The following is a 24,627-nucleotide window of genomic DNA, read 5'->3' as shown; positions in this document are numbered from 1 at the left end:
TAACTTTGTTGAGGACCGAGATAGTATCAGCAAATGCCCACACCTAGACTTACTATGTGAGCAAATACACTTGTATTTGTTTAGGCTGCTGTTGGCAGGTTTTTTATTTGTTTGTTTTTCCTGGCAATGGAACACACTTCTTAATGATACTACCAATTAAAGAGAAGTGATATTTTTGAGAGACTTTATTGGAGGAAAAGGGACATATAAACAAATCCATGCACTTCTAAAACACTTGCTTTGTAGAATTCTGTACAGGGCGAGGTAAGGGACTGAATCAAGGAATGGCATACTGGTTTCTGACTTAGATGGTTGGGTGGATGGCTGCTCCACTAAAAAGGAAACCTAGGAGGCAGACCTTATTTGTGGGGCAAGATTGGTTGTTTTCTGGGTATGTGGATTTGAGGTACCTGTAGGATATTCAGGGGGAGGTCCAGAGATAGAGGTATGTGTGGATCTGAGCTCAGGGGAGAAGATTGTGTTGCCGTATAGAATGGGTGGCATCAGTGTGCACATCATATGAAGTAAGCCTCAGAGTGGACATGTACTAACTCTTGTTTCAGGATCTGCACTCAGTGCTTTGTATCAATGCCACCATCACGATCATTTTCCATCATCATAGCTAACAGTGAGTACTTATTACATGCTAATTAGATTTCTATGTGTTTTGTCTGCATTATCTCACTTATTCTCACAACCAAGAAAGGGAAGGACTAGTTCTATTTCAATTTTAGTTATGAGAAAACTGAGGATTAGAGAAATTAAGGAACTTGTCCTAGCTCATACAACCAGTGAGTTGTGGAACCAGAAACACCCAAAGAGAGTTTGAAGAATGAGAGGGAAGAGGACAAAGGATGGAGAGCCATAAGGATATCAACATATCCTTCTTTCCCTCTTTTTATTACAGTAGTTGTAGTTTTGCAGAAAAATCATGGAAGAAGTACAGAGTTCGCACATACCCTCCCTTACATGCAAGTTTTCCCTATTAACATTTTGCGTTAATGTGGTACTTTGCTACAATTGATAAACAATATTATAATTATACATTAACTATAGTTGATAGTTTACATTAGGATTCATACTTTGTGTTGCACAATTCTATGTTTGCTACTTTTTTTAAAGAAAACTTGTTTTCTGTTAACATTTATATGACCTAAATTTTCCCATTTTAACCACTTTCAAATATACAATTTAGTAGTGTTAATTACATCACAATGTTGTGCTACAATCACCACCATCCATTACCAAAACTTTCCATCACCCCAATCAGAAACTATACCAATTAAGAATTAACTCGCTATTTCCCATCCCCACTCCAACCTCTGGAAACTATTCTAGTTTCTGACTCTATGCATTTGTATATCCTAATTATTTCATATCAGTGAGACCATACAATATTTGTCCTTTCGTGTCTGGCTTATTTCACTCAACATGATGTCTTCAATGTTCATCCATGTTGTCACATATCTCAGAATTTCATTCACTTTTATAGCTGAGTAATATTCATTGTATGTATATAACACTTTTTTTCCCTAAGAATGTAACAAGGACTGAATCCTGGACTTCATGTATGTGAAGTGCACACTCACCACTGAGCTATACCCACTTCTGTACCACATTTTGTTTATCCATTCATTTGTTGGTGGACACTTGGGTTGCTTCCACCACTTGGCAATTGTGAATAATGTGGCTATGAACATTGGTGAGCAAATATCTGTCCAAGTTCCTGCTGTCAATTCTTTTGGACAGATATCTAGAAGTGGGGTTGCTGGGTCATATGGTAATTCTGTATTTAACTTTCTGAGGAATTACCAAACTGTTTGCCAGAGCAGCTGCACCATTTTACATTTCCACATTGAACTAGCAGTCTTTCCACATCCTCCCCAACACTGGTAATTTCCTATTTAAAAAAAACAAAACAGTCGTCATTCCAGTGCGTGTTAAGTTGTATCTCATTGTTTTTTTAAAGATTTATTTTAGTTATTTATTTCTCCCCACCCCCTCGTTGTTTGCACTCATTGTGTGCTGTGTCTTTTAGGAGGCAACGGGAATTGAACCCAGGACTTCTGATGTGAGAGGGAGGTGCCTAATCATTTGAGCCACCTCTGTTCCCTGCTTTGTTGTCTCTCATTATGCTTTTTCTTCTTGTGTCTCTTGTTGGGTCATCTTGTTGCATCAGCTTGCCATGCCTGCCTATCACATCAGCTCACTGTCTTGTTCTTTTTAATTTTGGAGGCACTGGAAACCTCTGCTCCCTGCTTTTTGTTCTCTCTCATCTTTTTTCTTCTCGTGTCTCTTGTTCTATCACCTTGTTGTGTCAGCTTGCCATGCCTGCCCTAACGCCAGCTTGCTGCCTTCTATAGGAGGCACCAGGTACTGAACCGCAGACCTCCCATGTGGTAGGTGGGAGCTCAGTCACCTGAGCCACATCAGCTTCCCTCATTGTGATTTTGGTTTGTTTTTCTCTAATAGCTAAATATGTTGAGTATCTTTTCATGTGCTTATTGGACACTTGTATATTTCCTTTGGAGAACTTTCTATTCAACTCTTGCCCATTTTTTCTTTCTCATTCTTTTAAATTAAGGTATAACATACACAGAATACATAGAATGTTACACACAACTTGTAATTGTACAGTTCAGTGAATTTTTATAATGTAAATGCACCAGTGTAACCGCTATCCAGATCAATACCAATATCAATACACCAGAACTATTGCTTGGGTTCCCCTATCTTTCCCTGCCTGGTCTTGAAGTAACCATGATTGACTTTTATCACCATATATGCAAAGGAACAGATGAGCTTAAGAAGGAGACTGATATAAACTTGGCAGAGAAATGCAATGTGAACGGAAGGTGACCTAGGCTCTGCCCATGAAATGCACAAAGTAGCTGGAAGTTAGTGATACAAAGTAGCAGGGATCTTGGAAAATCCTCTTTGGCAGCAGTAGAAGTAAGATCCAGTTGTAGAGCAGCCAGTAGTGACAACAGTGCTAGCAACTGTATCCAAGTTCAGGACACTGGAGTCCTCAAGCAAGATGCAGCATCCTGTGCTAGAAGGTGTTGTATTATCTTTGCTGCATGATTTGAGATGGTTTTCCTCATTATGTATCCTAATTGGATTCTTAGCAATTTGGCGAGCTACACAATTTAATTATCTAACATATCGCTTTACCAGGTCAAGAGAGAAAAACTTTATAGCCGTTGTGCAAGACTATAGGTTGCCTACCCAACAGTCATTCCCTTGCCTTTTTTGAAAAAGGCCTTGGAATTTTTTTTTTTCAGGAATAATGTGCCCAGCCCCAATTATGACTAGTATAATTCCATACTATTTCATGTAATACCATCTTTTTTGGCCAACATACCTTAACTCTCATTTTCACAACAATCCTGCAAGGCAGGTATTATCTTTTCCATTTTACTGATGGGAGGAAATTTACTAGGTTTGGAGGAATGCCCTGGTTTTGAAGACAGGTCTGACTCTATGGCTCTTTCCAGTATACTACACTATTGCCCTTCTCTGGGTCATTTCGTACTTTTTAAATTTTTATTTTTTAAGACTTTGGTTGTGGGTATTCTACCTCCCTAGTTGGCTTATAAGGGTGTCCTGGCTGCCTCCTCACCTCCCCCGGACTATCAGAGAGCTCCTTAAGGGACTCACTAACCGTTCCTAATGACTTCTTGGATCCCCCTCGCCCTCCAGAAGTGCCTCTAATGACTCCCTGGGTCTTCCACTTCTCCAAGAGCTGCTCCTAATGACCCCCAACTCCCCGCTGACTGAGAAACGGCATCTAATGACCCTAAGGACGCCTCCCCTCCCCTCAGGACCTGTCCTAACGACCCTCAGGCCTCTCTCCCCTTCAGGAACTGCTCCTAATTGTCCTCAGGAAGCAGTGTGACCAACCGTCCCCGGTGTGCCGAGGACTGAGCGGGTTCCCAGCACACGGGACATTTAGTTTCGGACCCGAGCCCCGTCCAGGCAAAGAAGGACAAGTTGGTCACCTTATCAGGAACTCCCTGATCTCGGAAGAGGGTGCAAATCATCCTCTGAAGACTTTGCCTCACCCTTTTGTGAACACCCTGCCACAAACTCACCGCCCTTACCCACCTGCCCGAACTTCCCATTTCTCGGTACCATTCTTTTTCAACCATGATTAGTTATGGATGGCCACAAACCCGCCTACGATTGGCTAGCTCCACCACCCAGCCTAGGCGCTCAGTGGCCGCGGTCCCAGGAGGTACAGCATTTCCTCCTGGCAACAGCCCGGGCCGGCGCTCATAGGTTGAGCAGATTGAGATTCCGGATTCGGAGGCGGCTGCAGCGCGTACTCATTGGCTGTTTGAAGGCTTATAAAGGTCCTCGGATTGGTTGACTCCTAGGGGCACTATGCGGCTGCGCAGAAGCCGACTTTTAGGGGAGGCGGAGCTTCGTCCTGTACCGGCTGGGAAATCGGTATGTGTGGCGAAGGGTGACAGTAGAAGTCGAGCCTAAGCCCTGCGGAGGCCGTGGGCTCTAAGCGATAACCACAGGATTTGGAATTGTTTAGGTTTGTCGCTGCTGTAGCTGTGATCTTGAGCCCCGATGGGGGAGGGGCGGGGAGTTCTTTCTGGGGTGCATGATAGGCATGATTCTGGCCAATGGGAAAAGGAGCTTCTAAAATGGATTCTGAGATTGGCCCTTTCCAATCTTCTATGGCCAATGGACATCGGGAAGGGGGGCGGACCTATAGGGCCTTATTTTCTTCTTCCTGTGGCCGGGCCTCACTCGCCTAAGCGGCGGGGCCGGGAGGGGCTGGACCACTACGCGGTGAGTTACGCGCACCGTGAGCGCGGGGGGTGCTACCTGTGGAGCGAGGGCCGCGGACTCGACTCGGAGGGGAGGGGGCGGGAGTTCGAGGCTGTTGTTAGCAACAGCTACCTGTATTGAGAGGTTGAGTACCGGGCCTAGTGCTGAGCGTTTCGCTTGCATCATCGGACTTAATCACAGCAGCCCTACAGCAGGGGGTTGGGATCCCCATTTTACAGATGAGGAAAAGGCGCAGACAGCTCTCACAGCCAAGGTCACACAACTAATGAATGGCAGAGACCGGATATGTAATCAGTGGTTTTGATTCCGAAGCCTGTGCTCTGGAACCTTTAGGCTTTGTTGCAGGATGCGGAGAGTGAAGGTGTCAGGGAATGGGAGCTTTCAGCAGGGAATAGACGGGGGAAGGAAAGCCTGGGGTAGAAGAAAGGGCCTGAGTAAGAGATGATGGCTAGGAAATCAGTTATTCAACAGTTATCGAGTGCCAGCTCGGCCATGCATTGTTCTTGATTCTAGGCATACAAGGATGAATAGGGCCAGAGATAGATGAACTGGGCCCCTTCCAAGGCCCGGGGGCAGTGTGTGTGTGGGGAACCCTAACACCGTGTTCACAAGAGCATATATGTTTTTGTAAAATTTGCAAAAGTGAGGTTTTTAAAAATTCTTTTTATTTATTTTAAAGAGGGTCCTCTATTGAGCAAGCTTCAGATTCTTCCACACTTGGCTCTCCCTTACGAAAGACTTAGTGTAGGTGGAGGTTATGATGTATCATAGAGTAATAGAGCACTAGAAATGCATTTCACGAATGTGGGCAAATTTCCTAGTATGTAAAACAGGCATAACAGCTTACCTGCCATGCAAAGTTTTGGCAAGGTGCACGAAAAGCACCTGGCCAGGAGCACAGCGTTGTTATTTTTGGTGGTAGGTTGGGAACAGTTTCCCCCCTCTGAGCGCTGTCCAGCACTCAATGGGACTCTTGGAAATGGGCTGCCATGGCTTTGGGACCCAGGTTGGTTAAGAACTGCCGGACTCTTGGTGAGGAGGTTGGGTAGGGGAAAGGGCATACTGTTTTTGCTTCTATTAACTGGCTCCTTTTAGTTGATAAGCTTTGTTCTTTTTCCGTTGAAAAGGTCTATTGTGTTACCAGTTGATGGGTAGCACACCTACTTAGCTGAAGGCCTCCTCTAAAATGGAAATAAAGTATTAATTTAATCTTCTCAGTCAGTTATGAAGTTTGCCCTCTTTTGCTAGTTTATTGCCTGGTTAAATTTTGTCCTTTGAGTTCTGGATACAGTACAGTTTAACTAGTCTCTAGCTTGACTTCATTAAGTACTGCTGAAACTGCATTTTGTTTAGATGGGGGAACAAATTCACTTTAAGGTTTTAAAAGTGATAGCTTACAAATATATGGTATCACTTAAAAGGGATGACTAGACATACCAACTTTGCTGAGATAGAAAGCAGATTAGAGGTTATGGGGGATGGAGAAAAAATGTGTATTTGTAAAAACAACAACAACAACAACATAGCTTATGCTACTGATAACAAAGTAGTTTTAAACCCTTAAACTTTGTAACCAAGTAACTTTTTTTAAGGAATCTAGAATCCTGTTTGAAACCTGTATCCTAGAAGGGACCCCATAGGTGACTTTGTTAATCTGGTTGAAGTACTTTATGTTTAATACTTTGGGAAGGCATTACTAAGGTGTGACTCGGGAGTAACTTGAAAAGATAAAAGGATAAAGTATGAATAGGTTAGTTGTATTGTTAGGCTCAACAACCAAATAGTTATAGTTTCCCCTTTTATATCTGAAACACTGTCTCCATTTAAATGATATTTGAATACATAGAATTTTGATACATCAGGTTCTTTTTTTTTTTTAATTTCTCAGTGTATTTTATTTCAGTCTTTTTTTTTTTTTTTTTACAATCCACAAATCTTTTATTATTTATTTTTTTAACATCACTTATGCCATGAATTCATAGGGAATAGGTTCCAGTAGCTCAGGCTCTTTTCCATTAGTTCTCACAAAGTGTGCTTCCCTGGGTGGAGCAGGCTGGCGTTTCAGTTGGACCCAGGTACCTTTCTCTTTAGCTTCCTTCTTTTTTTGATCATTTTCCTTCACATGTTTTAGGAAGCTATCTCGGCTCTTAGAGTGCTTAATATGCTCAATGCGTACATTAATTCTCTTGGCAAGAATCTTGCCCTTAACCTGTTTGTTTACCACTATACCAACAGCATGCTGGGTAACATTGTAGACTCTTCCCGTTTTGCCATGGTAACATTTGTGGGGCATTCCTTTTTGAACAGTGCCCATTCCCTTTATGTCTACGATATCACCTTTCTTGTAGATTCGCATATATGTGGCCAAAGGAACAACTCCATGTTTTCTAAAAGGCCTAGAAAACATATAGCGGGTCCCTCTCCTCTTTCCCTTTGTGTTTGTCATTTTGGCGAATTACTGCAAGATGGCGGTTCCGGCCGAAAGGGCTTATTTCAGTCTTATATCCACATATCCATATAGTGGTTTTTACATTATTGCAAATTTGTGATTTACTATCGTATTTGGATTTTGACATCAGTTTCTTTTAAATAACTTTTCTGGAGGCAGATTCCAGGTGTGAAGTCTTAATGCTTCTTCAGAATTTCTACATCATCTTTTACTATTACCAAGACTGACATTCTAGCTTTTAATTTTTATTACGTTTTGTATCATTTTATGCTTTTACTATATTTCTTTAGATTCCTACCCAACCAGAGTGAGTTCAAAAAGGAGGGAAAAATGGCTTCTGAATCCGAATCCCTGAATCCCAGTGCTCGGATTATGACTTTTTATCCCACCATGGAGGAGTTTCGAAACTTCAGTCGATATATTGCCTACATTGAATCTCAAGGAGCTCATCGGGCTGGACTGGCCAAGGTAAGGGGTGGAATTGTTTAACATGACTTTTGTTATGGAGGGCAGCAGTAAGATTTTTCCTAAACAAAGGCCGGAAGAACTGGAATTTTACTGCAAGTCAGAGAGGGTGATAAGTATTTACTATTCTGTTTGCAAGTTAATTCCTTTTGTTAGCATCTGAAGAATGATTGCTTTTAGGTAGGAAGAGAGCTGCTTGAAATCTTCAAAAACAAGACAGTACAGAGCTAGTTTCTCCAGGTGGCTGCTCTGGTGTTTTGGTCCTCATGGTCCTCATGGTCCCCGTGGTGGGGACGAATACTTTAGTGTTTTTTTTAATCTGTCACTGAGCAGTTATGCCATCCATCTTCTCTTTCTGTGGTTTCAGTCTCATCCAGCACTCTGATAATAATGTGACTTTTTCATGTGAACTTTCTTCAAGGAGGGAGAGTACACTGGTCACTAACATGAATATTCTGGTCTTTATAATTTAAAATTGTGTGGTTTGTCCTTCTTTCTCTTGTGAGTTGATTAGTTAAAATTATTATTATTTTTTAAAAGATTTATCCCCCGCCTTGTTGTTTGCACTTGCTATCTGCTTTCTGTATCTGTTCAATGTGTGCTCTCTGTCTGCTTAACTTCTTTTTGGGAGACACCAGGAACCAAACCCAGGACCTCCCATGTGGGAGGAAGGTGCCTAATCTCTTGAGCCACCTCCACTCTCTGCTTGTTGTGTATCTCATTGTTTCCTCCTTCTGTCTCCTTGTTGCGTCATCTCGTTGCATCAGCTTGCTGTCTTGCTTGTCTTTTGGAGGCACTGGGAACCAAACTTGGGACCTCCCATGTGGTAGGTGTGATGCTTGAGCCACATCCGCTTCCCTTATTATTATTTTTTAGCAGTTTTATTGAGATATATTTGTATATCATACAATCCTTTGGTATAATCTTTTTTAAAAAATTTTTTTCTCTAGTGAATACACTTTTTTATTCCTTCATTTATCACTCCCCCATTGTTGTTGTTTGCACTCGCTGTCTGCTCTCTGTGTCCATTTACTATGTATTCTTTGTGTGTCTGCTTGTGTTTTCTACTCATCTTTCTCTTTAGGAGGGACTGGGAAGTGATGCCAGGACCTTCCCGTGTGGGAGAGAGGCACTCAGTTCCTTCAGCCAACTCAGCTCCCTGGTCTGCTGTGTCTCTCACTGTCTCTCCTCTGCATCTCCCTTTGTTGCATAATCTTGCTGCGCCAGCTTACTGCAGTGTGGGCCTTCAGCTCTTTGCGGTGCAGGCCATCAGCTCTCTGTGGCACCAGCTTGCCTTCACCAGGAGTGCCTGGGCATCGAACCCAGGGCATCCCAAGTGGTAGATGGGAGCCCAATCGCTTGTGCCACATCCACTTCCCCCTTGGTATATTCTTGAATTCCCAAAGATGAAACGAAGAAACTCAGAGACAGAGCATTCAGTCTGAGCCAGGAGGAAACTTTTTAACTATACTGCCTTTTTTGGTCTTTTTTTTTAAACATATATTTTTTATTAGCGAAGTTGTGAGTTTATAAAACAATCATGCATAGTGTACAGAATTCTCATACATCACCCCTCCATTAACACTTTGCACTGTTGTGGAATATTTGTTGAAAAGATTTTGAAAGAATATTATCAGACTAGTACCACCAACTGTGGTCCTCAGCATACATTTGGTATGTATTTTCCATACAACCCTATTAGTAACACCGTGTAACTATACTGTTTTATACTGATTGAATTTCCTACTATTTGCATGTATTTCATTTTCAGTTTGATTAAAGAAAGCAAGGACATCGATTACAAAGTTGAGGACCAAAAAGTCCTTGGACTCTGGTGCCTTTCCTGAAGCTTGAGGCATTTCCGTATTTACTCTTTTTTTTTTTTTAGATTTATTTTTTATTTATTTCTCTCCCCTTTCCCTCATATTTACTCTTACATGCAGATAAAGCTACTGCAGGGTTAATAGCAGAGAGAAGCAGTAAGACTCTTACTTTTTTCCAAAGGACAATTTTTTGGGGTTTTATTTTCATAGATTAAGACAGTTCCAAGTCAGATATAATTTATAGCTCTAGAAAGAAAAGGTTAATCTCCACCTGTCTTCTTCAGTGCCATCTCTAAAGGTAATCAGCAGTATCTGATTGGTGTATCTCCTACACCTTTTGCTCTGCTCACACACAAATAAGACAGTGTTGTTTGTTTTGGTTTCTAAAGAGAATAGGATCTTGCCATATGTGTTCCTGTGTTCCTCCTCTCTTCTTCCCTCCCTCTCTTCCTTTTCCTTTATAGCATATATTCCTCTCTCTAGGTCAATTATGGGCTCAGTTCATTTATTATGTTAATTATTTTGTTAACTATTATTATTTAAATAGGTAATATAACTACATGGGTGAAAAGACAAAATGCCTTAAGAAGACAGATATCGCGACGTCTTACTCCCTTTCTTTCTCTGTAGTTTCTTTTGTATCATTCCTGTATTTTCTTAGGCAATACTAGCATGTATATGCATTGTTTTCCCCCTTCTTACATGAAATGTAGCATATTAGACTAATTGAAAAAACAACTGTGTACTATTCCATAGAATGGATGGACCTTAATTTATTGAACTGCTCAAAAGTATGTTTCTAAGAACATTAAGCTTCTGTATAGACTATAATTTGGTCTGTGAGAGAAGGAGGTTCCTGTCAACCTTTTAAGAGTCTAGAGTTGACTAAATCAAGTAAAGTTGACTAAATCAAGTAAAATTGTATTGTTGTTTTTAAAAGGGAGCCCTGGATTGTTAGATAGGGAGACAATTAACTTTTCAACCTCCTTTCTTTGTGTCCAGATAAGATTCTGAAGCTGAAAACAAGTATTGCTTGCCTGAGGCCATTGGAACCAGGCAGCTAGTTAGTGGCAGAACTAGATTAGGGTCAGCATAATAGTGTATACTGTGTTTGAGCATCATTAAGTAGAAATAACTTTCTAGTAAACTTCACTATTATGTTGGGTAGTAGTCTACCTACTTCCAGGACTTTGACCAGCTTCCCTGGTTTCTGATCTGTCTCTGTGTTTCTTCTGTTCCTTGCAGGTTGTTCCTCCAAAGGAGTGGAAACCACGAGCTTCCTATGATGATATTGATGATCTGGTCATTCCTGCCCCCATCCAACAGCTGGTAACTGGGCAGTCTGGACTCTTTACTCAGTACAACATACAGAAGAAAGCCATGACTGTTAGAGAGTTCCGCAAGATAGCCAATAGTGATAAGTAAGTGAAAACGCTTTTCTCCCTTTTCCTAATACCTTATCCTCCCAGCTGTCACCATCTTTTGAAGAACTGTTTCCTCAGGTCAAGCTTCTGTCTCCCTTTTTGCTCTCTTGTGGGAGCATTTCTCCTCTTAGTACTGTTTCACAGTCTAAACTTGCCCATGTTCTTACATAAAGTTATCTTGTTGTTTTCCATCAAAAGTTTTCCATCAAATAACTTTCTGACTCTGGTAGGTTGCTTTTTTGTTTCAGTAACAAAGGAGAAAGTTGGAGATTGTGCAAAAGGAGCTTTTGCCAGATGTATTGACAACCTGTTTATCAAAAGTGGCTTTAGTGGTTTCAACTTGTCTCTTCTCTCTGGGCCCTTCTTTCTTTAAAGATGCTCAGACTCCTCAATAGCCATCTAGCTGCTATTCTGTTGGTTTGACAGTAACAAGGTGTGAATAAACTACAAGCTGGTTGCTGTTTTCTGTCACCTCATCTGTGTGATCCATTCTCTTTCAGAAACTTCTTTCTTTGTTTAGGCCAGTTGTCTTGCCCTGCTGTTTTTAGTATTTGGCTCTCATTTTTACCTCAGATTCATGAAAAATTTATTTCGTTTCTCTCATTCTGCTCTGACTGCTTCTTTGTAATCCTCTTTACTGGATCTTCTTTTCCATGCTAGTCCTTAATTTTGAGTTTCCACGGGGATGCCTCCCTTCTTCCTTGCTTCTTTTCCTGAGACTTTTTGATCTCTGCATGTCTTGATTTCAGCCAGTTAGACTAATTGCGCCTTTACTATGAATAAACCCAGACCTTAATCCTTACCTTGCCAGTCTTCACACTTCTGGGGGCTTCAGTTTGTGTGTTTATCATCTCTCTCTCTTTCCTCTCTGTCATCAGGTCTTGCTTTTTCTATTTCTACTCTTTGCCTTCTTTCCATTTGATTTACTTCAATTCTAACTGAGGTCTTGCAGTTTTATTGATAACCGAAATCTTAAAGCCACCTTTAAGAAAACCTAGTAGGTAAAATTTTAAATTTGTAAAACAGGTTAGTGGGAGGTAGGATATACATTTCCTGAAATAGAATGTTTGATATGAAAAAATCTTTCTATATTTTTATTAAAAATTTTATGTTTTTAAGTATTTTTTGAATTTTAGCTATGGCATAGCAGTGAAACACAAATGAGTCTGCTGAAGCTCCTTCCTTTACATTAGTTCAGGGAAGTGAATGCTGTTAGCCTTAGCTCTCCATGTGCTGCTTGATTTTGATTGTCTGTGAATAGATCGAGATTAGTGGTTCTTGATTCTAACGAGTTTGTTAGTTTATTTTCTCCCTGATGGCCAGTCTATTTCTGAATCTAGCCGGGTATAGTTTAAGTAGAGTCTTTTCAGGGATTCGAAGAAATCATCCTTCTTTAGGAAGATGGATTTATATCATCATCTTCAGGCTTCTTCAGTCCCAGAGCACATGGAAGGGACATTGAGGGAATTGCTACATGTTGGAATCTTAAAAGTTAAGATTATGTATTGTTTACTTGAAATGTATTGCTGTACCTGGAACCAGAGGATTGTTTGCATATTATTTGTAATGCTTAATGAGTTTAGTCCCTTGTAAGTGGTTAATACTTTTTTAACATTTGTTTTTAAAGGTACTGTACTCCACGCTATAGTGAATTTGAAGAGCTTGAGAGGAAATACTGGAAAAATCTCACTTTCAATCCCCCAATTTATGGTGCAGATGTGAATGGCACTCTCTATGAAACGGTGAGACTCACTGGAAGCCACTGCAGCATTTTTTACTCTTGTAATATAATTCCATTTTATCATGCCCAGCACATAGTAGGCATCTGAAAGCTTTTTGGTGAATGGCTGGATGAACAAATGAATGATCTACCACCAGCTGATGTACTGTGCTCACTTAATTGTGGATATTTTTGCATATGACTAAATTTTATTTCTCCCACTCTACATATGAATTGGGTGAGGTGGTGTTCTTTTCAGGGGCTGTTAGCATAATCTGTGGGTGGTAGCTGATGAGTTCTTGAAAGGTGGGATCATGGCAAATGAAATGTTGGGGGAGAGGCACTGTGGTTTCTGCAGAGAAAAGATGACTGACTAATCTAATGAAAGGAACATACATTTAAGAAGTAGATTTTCAGATTTTTAGGTTTTCAGAATCTCTCAAATTGATCCTGTAGCAAGAGCTATTTTAGAAAATTGCATTGCCTCGTGATGTAGTGCTTTTTGGCATAAGGAATTGTCTTAGGTATGGCAGAGCAGAGAATATTTGGGCCTGTTTTTAGATAATAGGATATTTCAGGATTAATTCTCGGATTAATTTTAATATTTTTGTAAATAATTCAAAGCCTTTAAAAAGTAAATTCCAAGTTTGTTAATGATAGTTTTCCTAGGTGCTGGGAAGTCAGGGTTGTAGGGACGAATGGTGGAAAGATGCTCTATGGATCTGGGGTGGGAGGTATAAAAGCAAGGCAAAATAATTCAGAACATACTTAGTAGGAGGTGGGCTCCTTGCTGACCATTGTAACTCGGAAAGGATTTGGGTATCATTGTAGACTTCTTACTAAAGACATTGACCAGTGGAAATTTAAAAGCAGCAAAACTGGTACAGTGAATTCCCATGTTTTACTTTAGCTTCAGTTCAAACTCTTCCTCCTGGACTTTAGAACAGGAGCTGTCATACTCTTTCATACTCTCATATTGTTCACAAAGTGGTCTTTACCCTCTGGAGATAAAATGGTCTCAGTTCCCATGGGGGCCGTGAAAAGTGAGGGAGGCATGCTATGCTATTTTGACATTCCTCATCTTTGCTAGAGGTGACAGCTCAACTGGAACTTCCTCCATGATTTCTAGGTTCATAGACACAGTTTTTATTCAAAAGTAGATTGCCCTGGACTGTCATTTCCCTTGCAGCATGTTGATGAGTGGAATATTGGCCGGCTGAAAACTATCCTGGACTTGGTGGAAAAGGAGAGTGGGATCACCATTGAGGGTGTCAACACTCCATACCTGTACTTTGGCATGTGGAAGACATCCTTTGCCTGGCACACCGAAGACATGGACCTATACAGCATCAATTACCTGCACTTTGGCGAACCAAAATCCTGGTAAAGTCAGCCTGCAGTTGGCCCTGGAGCTTCTGATGATAGAGCCTGGCTTCTCAACTTTAAAGAGCATAGGAATCACCTCAGGATCTTGTTAAAATGTGGATTCTGATTCTTTAGGCTTGGGGTGGGCATTCTACATTTTAAACATATTTTCAAGAGATGAGATGCTATTGAAGCCCTTTTGCTCAGACAATTGGTTGAATAGCAGAGCTTTTAGAGAGAGCAGGGCACTTAATACCATTGTGTGAAACATAAGTTGACTGAGTTATTGAGAGCCACAGGGGCCATTCCAAGCTATCCCACTGCTTTCTAATTTCCCGAACAGGCCTGAGGCATTTCTTAGAGGCAGACTTCCAAAACTGGAGTCCCTCCTTCAGATGATAGAAAGCTTTCTTTTCCTCATGGAAAAAATGTTTGGTGAGCAGCAGTGTATGCTTAACATAAGAGGGAATGCAAAGCTACTCAGCATATGCTTCTTGTTCTTCAGGATGTTACTAGTCTAGCTGGGAAGACAAACATTGTTCTCTCTTCTCTCCCTTCTCTGCTCCATCTCTCAAAGCTCAGTGTTTTAGTGAAGGTGCTGCAGAAAACAAACAGTGAATAAGACGGATGAGATCTCTACCCTCACACAGACAGGAGACTGGTCAGGAGATAGATGGTAAAAAGTATGAGGAAATTCATACGATGCGAGCAAAGTTCTGATGGGAAGTAGTGGGAGCTGTAGATCCACATCAGGTGGTAAATGAAGAAGTGGGGATTAGAGCAGGCTTCCTTGAGGAGCTGCTAACTAAACAGACCTTAAAAATGAGGAGGTAACTGGATGGAATGGTGGCGAGATTAGGACAAGGGAGGCTGAGAGAAGTGTGTCCAGGTAAATGGAATGATATGTGCAAAGACCCTAAGTTGAGAGAGAGTATGATGAGTTAAGGGAACTGGAGTGTGGGTTGGGTGCCATATACCAGGTGAGAAGTGAATGAAGAGGCCAGAGGGAGCACCATGGGCCAGGGTAAGGGGAGTCTTTGAAACTGTATCCCATCTTCATTTTCTTTTTCTAGCATCTTCACTCACATGCTTTTCCAAGGATTTTCCTTTCTTCCTTCAAGTGTTTTGTAGTTTCTAATCTGGGGGAGGGGGACGACGACTGTTTGACACTGATTACCTCCTACCTACTGTCCCATTTCCTTCCTTTGATAGCTCGACTTCTGGAATGTAGCTTTTGTTTCTTCACTATTGTTTATTCTAAAATTCCCTAAAATGGGATTTCAGTTCTCATATCAAGAGGTTTCTAGTCATTACATACACTCTTTACATCAGCTGAAATGGGATCTCCAGAGACTTCTCTACAAGGCTGTCTGATGAATCCCAAAGTCCGTTAGGTGGTAAACATTTTCCTCAACTCCCCCCTCTGTTTTGTTTCATAAAGAAGCTATTTGGAATGGGAAGTTTTTGTTTTTATGGAATAATGTTTAGAATAGATTATAAAGGTCAAAATATATTTACTGCAAGTTTCAAAGGTTAAAGTCGAACAGTGTTATAAGTGTTTTAAAGAGTCTTTTTTAAAAAGTTTTTTTATGAAGTGCAATTTCAGTGGTGTCTAGACACCCTACTGGGTAGAGGTAATTAATTAATGAATAATCAGTATTGCTATTATGGAGAAAAAGGGAAAGTGGATTCAATAGCAGATATAGGGCCAGGTCTCTTTTCACCTCGTTCTCCACTTTTTCTCTGTTCTACCCTAGTTAGGTCTTTCAGGCTCTGACTCGTAAAAAATTACGTAGATTTTATAATGTTATCTTTCTTCTCTTAAAATTTCATTTCATGAACAACTTTATAAAGGGTAGAGACATTCTGTGGGTCCCATAAATTCTGGCTCATAGAATATAGTCAATACCTGTCTTGTTGAATGACTTATAAAAGAAATAAACGCATTCACACTTCCATGTGGGCTTCCCATTCTTGCCTAGTCTTAATATTTCTTTTCTACAAATTCTCTTTTAGTTTGTGTGGTTGGCAAGTTTTTAAAAAATCTGATATTTCAAGCTGTTTTGAGAGTGGAAACAAGCCCCTTAGCTCCTGTGTGCCTGTCTTCTGCTCAGTGTCCAATGCTCCTTTGTAATTTCAGGTACTCTGTTCCCCCTGAACATGGAAAACGGCTGGAGCGCCTTGCCAAAGGTATCATGTCTCCTCCATATGATGGGTTATGAGTTGTGCTAATTGCTCTAAAATGTCCATTCTCTGTGGTCACATTCTTATGTGTCCTTTCTATAGGTGGGGAGTGATCTAGATGCCAGATTTGTTACCCTAGGAGAACAGCTAAAACCAGAGCCTTTGCCCGGCTTTGTCCTGAGACACATTTCTTCCTTGTTTGTCTTGGGCTCATTTTTCTCAAGTATGGGTTTATTTGACCATGGATAGTATACCAGTTAGATTGGGTCTGATTTTTCTGTCCAAAACCGAAATGATAAAGTCTAACTTGAATTCTTTTGCTCTTTGGTTTGGTTTTTGGAATGGACTTTGATAGATTTGTACTTCCGGATAGCCTATTTTAAGAGATTTTGGAGGGCTTTATGCTCTAGATATATTATTGACAAAAGATTGAGGATACAGGTGAATAGAGACAGGTCTTACATAGTTTTTTTTTTTAAAAGGAGATATGAGGGATTGAACCTGGGACCTTGTGTAGGCAAAGCAGGTGCTCAACCACTGAGCTACACCCACTCCACCCTATATAGTTTTAAAGCTCTTTGTAAGTACAGAGGACATTTTGTGTTCTCATTCCCTAACAGAATTTGACTACCCATGTAACACCCTTTGTGGGAGGAGCCCAGAGTCTTAGAATTTTAGAATTGGCCCAAAGCCAGAAAGGTCATTGGCGATCACATTGCCTCACCCTCCTTATCCAGATTGAGACCACAAGTGTGATCTGACACCAGGGTTACAGAACTAATGTGGGACATTATAGTAACCTGTGCCTATTTTTCACTTAAATAGGCTTTTTCCCTGGAAGTGCTCAAAGCTGCGAGGCTTTTCTTCGGCATAAAATGACCCTGATTTCCCCTTTAATGCTGAAGAAATATGGAATTCCTTTTGACAAGGTGAGCTGATTTTATAGACAGAAGTCCTTTGACTTAGACAGAAACTACCCTTTCTGGTCTGAGGTTTTCCAGAGAAGCTTTATTCTAGTTTATTGCTGTATAACAAGTATGGGTTGAAAGTAAACTATATAGCAACACTTTCATCTAAAGGTGTTAAAGGTAGGGAGATTTCCAGGGTAGAGAGGAGAGTCAGATTCCCTTCAACAGTGTTAATTCAGAGGAATAGTTAATTGTGATATGGTGTGTGATATGTTAGAGCTTTGCACTTTACAGAAGAAGGCATCAGGCCCCACTGGTTTTAGGATTTATTCTTGATTACTCAACTAAGTTGTGACAGTACTGGGACTCAGAATTCGAGTTCTGTAGTCTTTTGGCAATTTGATGTAGCTACTTCAAGTCTGCTTTTGTTCAGGTGACTCAAGAAGCTGGAGAATTTATGATCACTTTCCCTTATGGTTACCATGCTGGCTTTAACCATGGCTTCAACTGTGCGGAGTCTACCAATTTTGCTACCAGGCGGTGGATTGAGTATGGCAAACAAGCTGTGTTGGTAAGTCCTCTTCGTTTCTTTCTTCCATGAGCAGATTCTTATAGATATGTTGATGGATGATTAGAATATTTCTTTGTACCATTTGAATTCAGAAACAGAGTGGCTTGGAATGTGCAAAAGTGCCAACATTTTGTATTCATAAAGACTTTTAAAAATTTATTCAGATTTGGGAATTATAAGGTGAAGTTTCTATGCTTAAATCCATTAAGCAGTTAAACCACACCCACACACATTGATAATTGAGCCACTCTGAGGAATTATAAAGGATTCACTTTTACTCTCTAGGCAGGCAGCAGGGCTGGACCTTTGACCAGGAGTAGACTTATGTGGTCCCAGCTTGGACAGATACCAGAGGGAAAGTGGATGTTGACCATCCCAAGGCCAAAAAGCGCACGGCTTCTTTTTTCATGATTCTTCATGCCACCCCTAGTTAGTGAACAGATGGTCTTGCCCCAGGTGTCCCCTGCTTCCCTCCACATTTGAAGGTGTTGTCCGTGAACCAGAATGCTTGGGTTTTAAATAATCTTCATGAGCACGTTCGTACTTTTTTGCAATTGGGGGGAGGTGGGGTCGGGTGAGGTGGAAGCAGTTAAGGTGCACTCACCTATAGTTCTTCTGGTTACTTGTGACAGTGCTCCTGCAGAAAGGATATGGTCAAGATCTCCATGGACGTATTTGTGAGGAAGTTCCAGCCAGAAAGGTACAAACTTTGGAAAGCTGGGAAGGACAGCACAGTAATTGACCACACTTTGCCCACACCAGAAGCAGCCGAATTTCTTAAGGACATTGAACTGCCCCCAAGAACTGGGAATGAGGAGGAGTGCCCTGAGGAGGACATGGAAGGGGTCGAGGATGGAGACCTGAAGAGAAGGTAACCCAGCAACCGCTGGCCCCTGCTGTTTGAGGGAAGACTGGGCAGCTCCCAAACCTGCAGAGACTGTTTCTGTGTGGGGTGTCTGCACTGAGGGGTTTTCTCCTTGTTCAGACTTCACAGTGCTCAGGGCTGGAGCATTCAAGCGCTTCCTTGTGGCTGTTCCCCAGGAGCCAGTAGCATCTGCAGGGGCTTCCTCCATCCTCCCAGCTAGACCCATCACCTGCTGGGGCAAAGGGTTACATACCTGTGAAGGCACTCTCTGAGCCAGGAAATCCATGTTTACTCATCGCCACATCAGAGTTGTTGTTATTTTTTAAATGGGAGTATGCGGTGGCAGGGATGAGACTCCAAGGGCCAGGGGAATGGTGCGGCTTAAGTCTGTGAGCATCATCAGTGTCTGAACTAGAGAATTCTGTTCTCTGAGGAGAGCTTTTCCTGGGCCTTGTGGGGAAGAAAGGAGGAACAAATATTTATTGGCTATCTACTATATGCCAGGTGCTCTGCCAGGAACTCTGCATGTCCTTTTTTTATCCTCACAACCAATCTGGGAGGTAGGTGGTAAAAATCGTATCTTCCAGATGGTGGAATAGGCTGAGAGAGATGAAGCCCTATGTCTTAGGTCACACATGTAAGAGGGAGAGCTGAGATTTGAACCAGGCAGGACAGGCTTTGAACTGTGTGGATGTGTGGGAATATGTTTGTGTAAGTGGATGAATTCGTGGGCTCTTAAAAGGTTTGCCCTTCTCCTTGCAGCCTAGCCAAGCACCGTATAGGGACAAAGAGGCACCGAGTTTGTCTTGAAATACCACAGGAGGTGAGTCAGAGTGAGCTCTTCCCCAAGGAGGAGCTGAGTTCCGGACAGTATGAGATGGTGGAATGCCAGGCTGCCCTTGCTCCCGTGAGGCCTACCCATAGCTCTGTACGGCAAGTCGAGGATGGTCTTACCTTCCCAGGTTTGTTGATTATGGTATTTTTTTTCCTACAACCCCTACTAATATCTGTCTGTTCTGAGTTAGACACGGTATTGAGTGCAGGGCCACGAATACGAAAAAGGGGAGACAGGTCTGTCTGCATCATGATTGTAGCACATAACTGGGGAGGGGTCAGGGAAACACTGAAGGTTTTGGTGAAGGTGACATGGACGAACCAACTCTCACAGGATAAGTAGGAATTATCCAGGCAGACAGAATGTGGGGGAATGTGGCACTCTAGAGAGAAGTAGTGGGGCAGAGACATGAAGATGTGAAACAGCATGGTTTATTTGGGGAATTGGATGTGGAGTCCTGTAATTTGAATATTAGGGAGGAAGAGAGTTATATTACCCAGAGATGAAGCTGGAGAAATAGGAATAAGGTGATATAGGGACTGCCTGCCATTTAGAGTTGTTCGTTTGGAAACTTGAGGAGCCATTTGTATATTAAGAAAGGGAGTTGTGTGGCTGAATATAGTTTTTAGAGCATTTAGATTGTTGTATTGAGAGTAGGTTTGTTAGGATGAGGCTTTTTTCAGTCTCAGGTCAAGCTTGAAGAAATCTCTGTGATAACAATACCTTGCTATGTTTGTTGTCAGCTGAGCAGCCCTGTGGTCTCAGACCCCTTTGGCCAGGCTAACTTCTCTTCAGCAAACTTTCTAGCTTTAGGCAGTCCAGTTTCTGCTGAGGTCAGGCCTTCATTTCCTGCAGGATACCTCCTAAGGAAACAGCAGCTGTCCCTTACTGAGCATCTGCTGTGTGCCAGGCAGTCCTCCCATCTTATACATAGTAATAATGACAGTCCCGGAGATAGGTGAGAGTATTCTCTTCTCACGTTAACAGGAGAAGAAACTGGAGGCACAGAGAATCTAAACAATTAAATGAGGATCACACAGTGATCCTGTGATACAGCCAGGGTTCAAAGCCAGGCCTCACATCCAATCCACTCTGTCTCTCATCCAGTTCAGATGTGCAGGAAGGAATTGGCTTGTGCTAATGTGTATGTGTGTTTCAGATTATTCTGACTCCACTGAAGTGAAATTTGAAGAGCTCAAAAATGTCAAACTGGAGGAGGAAGAAGAGGAGGAGGAGGAGGAGGAGGAGGAACAAGAAGCAGCTGCCTTGGATCTTTCTGTGAATCCCACTTCTATAGGAGGACGCCTTCTCTTCTCAGGTTCCAAAAAAAAATCATCATCTAGCCTGGGCTCCAGTTCTTCACGGGATTCTGTTTCTTCTGATTCAGAAACCAGTGAGCCTCTGTCTGGCCAAGTCCAAGGGCAAACGGGAGTTCTCACTGTGCACAGCTATGCCAAAGGGGATGGCAGGATCACTGCGGGAGAGCCGGGCACGAGGAAGAAAGGGAGTGCCACTAGAAGTATCAGCGAGCGGGAGCTGGCAGAGGTATGGGCTCTGGACAGTGGTGTGGGGCAGGTGTCCAGGAGGGCAGAAGAGACCTTCAGCCTAGGCCTCCAGTTTGCATTTGCATCACATGGAAAGCCAGGAGGCATCTGTTCTCTTCCAGCTTGTTCTTTGTAGGGACTTCCTTTTCTCTTTCTCTCTGTGTGACTGCTGGTCCAGAGAACTGCATCATAGTCTCAGTGACAGGAGTAGATCTTCAGCTGAGTTGGATGCACACTTCCTTTTCAGGTGGGGTGCTGAGTTGGATGCATGCTTCCTTTTCAGGTGGGGTTGATGTGAGCCCTTTGACCTTGCTTGCTATAGACCCATAAGGTAGAATGTCAGCAGTTGTAGCCCAGCTCTTTGGTGGTTTGGGCAGAGATGGTATTTCTTCCCAAAAAAACCTGAAGAATTTTTCCCTTATGAAATCTTGACTGCTTTGTAGACTCCCATGAAATCCTTCACCCCGCCTCAATATATTCATCATTTTGGTACAGTATTTGATAGAGCATCCATTTGGAGACCTGGGTGAATTCCCAAAGCCATAAATTTGAACATGTTTATTCAGGCTTCTCCTGGAACATATGCTGCCACCAAAAGCTATGTTTCCTGTTTCTTTTTATGCAAAATGTCTCTCAGTGGGTCTGCCACTCTGAGTGGAATAGACCGAAGCTGTGTTAATGTAACTGGATTCACACCTACCCAAGTGACCTGCTCTTTATCCCAGCCTCACAGCTCACGTGTTTCGGGTTGCAGCCCTGCATGTCATTGGCCTTTGGGAAGGTGGGTCACTGGTGTATAATAGAAGCCGGTGCAGAAAGTTTTCTTTGTGCCCTATACCTTACCTTTACCTTTTTAAAATGTCTTTTCATTATTAAAAACATAAGGAAAAATTTCAAAAGTACATACAAATAGAGTACTATCATGAGTCTCCCATGTACACTCATTTTACTATATAATTACAAACATTCAAGGTATATATTCTTTTACTGGAGTACTTTTAAAGCATAGTCACCCATTGTGTCTCTAAGTCTCTAAAAAATGGCATTGTCTTGATCATGACATGATCATAATCTCCAAATTTAAGTATCATTTGACATTCACTCCATATCCAAATTTTCCCAGTGGTCCCAGTTAGTGCCTTTTTATGGTTGGCTCTTCCCCTTGTCTTTAATACCTATATAATTATCTGCCCTGAATCTTGAGGCTTGGTGTCTGTAGATTTCCTTTTGACCATGTGAATGTTCTTTCCCTCCATCTCATGGTGGGTGCAGGCTAATGGTCTAATAAACACCTTGTTTCCTTCTCACTATACCTGATTGCTGCTTTCTGTGCCCTCCTCTGGCAGCTTTCATAAGAGAGGGGTTTTCAGCTTGGAAACCAAGAGTCCCTCATTCTCCCAGTTGGCACATCCTGGCCATTCTTCTTTTGCAAAGCTTTTGTGCCCATTTGTCATCCAACTGTTGCACCACAGTTCATACTGTCCTTCTTTTGCTGTGTCCCTCTGCCTTTCTCACCTTTACCTGCAATCACAATCACAAAAGCAGCTGATGGGTAGCAAGGACTTAGTATATTAAATGCTTCATGTGCATCATTCAGTCTATATTACTCCTAGTTAATCTCATTACAGTGCTAAGGCTGTTTTTTGTTGTGGTTATTTTTAAGGGAGCCAATAAATTAACACTCTCATCTTTTTTCTTCCCAAATTTGGAACCAATTAAGTAATAGAATCAGGAGTCAGGCATATGGAGCTCACAGTGCCAATTTATTACCAGTTAAAGTGATTTAAGAAAGTGGCTTTTCACCCAGAATTAAATTATATACCCAGCCCTCGGGCAATCCTGGGTAACTTGAAGCCCTCTTGTAGGCAGTGTTTCCTCCTCAACTTCCATATAGTGTGGATGCAGACCAGAATATACTCTCTTTTGAAAAAGGCAGATTCAAGCTAAGCAAAGTGCACTGAAGTCCAAGGGGGGTGGGAGGCGCCGTAAGAAAAGCCGGAAATCTCTCCATGTGGAAATATGCTGAGGGAAGGAGGTTCCTCTCTAACTTGCATTTCTGGCTTTGTTCAGTCCCCTACTCAAAAACCGTTGAGTGCCTTCCTGTTTCCTTCTCATTTCTTTCCTTTTTTTTAATTGTGTTTTTTATACGGTACATAGATCACAAAAAATGTTACATTAAAAAATATAAGAGATTCCCACATACCCCACACCCCATCCCCCAACTCCTCCCACATCAACAACCTCTTTCTTCATTGTGGCACATCCATTGCATTTGGTGAATACATTTTGGAGCACAGCTATACCACATGGGTTATAGTTTACATTGTAGTTTATAGTCTCTCCTAGTCTATTCAGTGAGTTATGGCAGGATATATAAATGTCCAGCATCTGTCCCTGCAGTATCATTTAGGACAACTCCAAGTCCTGAAAATGCCCCCACAGTTCATCTCTTCTTCCTTCTCCCTGCCCTCAGCAACTACCATGGCCACTTTTTCTAGATCAATGCTATAGTTTCTTCCATTACTAGTCACAATAGTTCTATAGTAGAATACCAATAAGTTTACTCTAATCCATATTTTATTCCTCCATCTTGTGGACCCTGTGATGGTGATGTCCACTCCACCTCTATATCGAGAGGGGGCTTAGATCCTGTTCATTTATGTATGGACTTCTCAGCTGTAGCCTGGTGGTTACTACCCTTTTTTACCCCTTCACCACCATTCCCTCTACCCCTACTCTACTGTCCTTTTTGAACTACTGAAAAATTTCAGAATATCTTGGCTGCTTTGCCTCTTCCTTCACTCTGTAATCACTTATGGAATGTCTATTCCAGGCTGGTATTGTGCCTTCAAGGAGCTCATAGTCTCGAAGAGTAGACAGATATAAGCAGACAATTCCAGGCCCTAGTGGTAAGTGTTAGCAGGTCAGCCTGGGATTGGGTGAAAGGAGTTGAGAAGGCTATAGAGAAGGATGCATTTTAGTTAGGTGCTAGGCCACGTGGTTAGAAGGGGTTGAGTGGATAGAATAAAATTGAAGAAGCTGGGCGAGGAGCATGTTCTAAATAGTGATTATTGTGACATGCTAAGGTTAAAGCCTGTGGGGACCTGCTGGGCGTAGTTGGTCTCTCAGGCATAGAGGGCTGGAAAGCGCTGTGGAGGTGTGAGAGGGTGTGCCTTGTATGCTCTGTGAAGAAATTAGATTTTATTTATTTATTTTTTTAAAGATTTATTTTTTATTTCTCTCCTCTCCGCCCCCCCCCCAATTGTCTGCTCTCTGTGTCCATTTACTGTGTGTTCATCTGTGTCCGTTTATATTCTTGTCAGTGGCACCGGGAATCTGTGTCTCTTTTTGTTGTGTCATCTTGCTGCGTTAGCTCTCCGTGTGTGCAGTGCTACCCTGGGCTGGTTGCACTTTTTTCTGCGCCGGGTGGCTCTCCTTATGGGGCACACTCCTTGTGCGTGGGGCTCCCCTACTCACGGGACACCCCTGCATAGCATGGCATTCCTTGCGCACATCAGCACTGCGCTGGGCCAGCTCATCACACGGGTCAGGAGGCCCTGGGTTTGAACCGTGGACCTTCCATGTGGTAGGAGGATGCACTATCCGTTGATCCAAATCCGCTTCCTGAAATCAGATTTTAAAGCCATGGGGTGGGGAGCAGTAGCACA

The 24,627-nt window shown here is 42.1% G+C and overlaps 2 protein-coding genes across 4 annotated transcripts in view; one reads left to right on the top strand and one right to left on the bottom strand.

Annotated features, from left to right (window-relative positions):
• The first annotated feature begins 4,370 nt into the window (after positions 1 to 4,370).
• Positions 4,371 to 24,627, top strand: part of KDM4A (lysine demethylase 4A) — a 44,272-nt gene continuing 24,015 nt past the window's right edge. Inside the window, exons 1-11 of one of the 3 annotated variants that reach the window (XM_058303742.1) lie at positions 4,371 to 4,452; positions 7,546 to 7,723; positions 10,789 to 10,964; positions 12,595 to 12,709; positions 13,877 to 14,070; positions 16,193 to 16,242; positions 17,062 to 17,165; positions 17,578 to 17,715; positions 18,348 to 18,586; positions 19,343 to 19,542; positions 20,575 to 20,960. In XM_058303742.1, the coding sequence (XP_058159725.1) occupies positions 7,586 to 7,723; positions 10,789 to 10,964; positions 12,595 to 12,709; positions 13,877 to 14,070; positions 16,193 to 16,242; positions 17,062 to 17,165; positions 17,578 to 17,715; positions 18,348 to 18,586; positions 19,343 to 19,542; positions 20,575 to 20,960 (1,740 nt within the window). In that variant the 5' untranslated portion in view covers positions 4,371 to 4,452; positions 7,546 to 7,585. Of the gene's footprint in view, positions 4,547 to 4,704; positions 4,807 to 7,545; positions 7,724 to 10,788; positions 10,965 to 12,594; positions 12,710 to 13,876; positions 14,071 to 16,192; positions 16,243 to 17,061; positions 17,166 to 17,577; positions 17,716 to 18,347; positions 18,587 to 19,342; positions 19,543 to 20,574; positions 20,961 to 24,627 lie in introns of those variants that run through there. The other 2 variants (XM_058303744.2, XM_058303743.2) reach the window with 2 other exon arrangements.
• LOC105745337 (large ribosomal subunit protein eL21-like) lies at positions 6,673 to 7,311 on the bottom strand. The gene has a single exon (XM_058303750.2). The coding sequence runs from the start codon at positions 7,250 to 7,252 to the stop codon at positions 6,770 to 6,772; it is 483 nt and encodes a 160-aa protein (XP_058159733.1). The 5' UTR covers positions 7,253 to 7,311; the 3' UTR covers positions 6,673 to 6,769.

The sequence above is a fragment of the Dasypus novemcinctus genome, chromosome 9 (genome assembly GCF_030445035.2).
Source record: "Dasypus novemcinctus isolate mDasNov1 chromosome 9, mDasNov1.1.hap2, whole genome shotgun sequence".
In the NCBI taxonomy this organism is placed as follows: Eukaryota; Metazoa; Chordata; class Mammalia; order Cingulata; family Dasypodidae; genus Dasypus; species Dasypus novemcinctus.
Note: the sequence above shows the minus strand (reverse complement) of the source record. Positions and strands in the feature narration are given on the sequence as shown.

Excerpts from the sequence above, each read along its gene's own strand:
- LOC105745337 (XM_058303750.2), bottom strand. The coding sequence starts at position 7,252 with ATGACAAACACAAAGGGAAAGAGGAGAGGGACCCGCTATATGTTTTCT.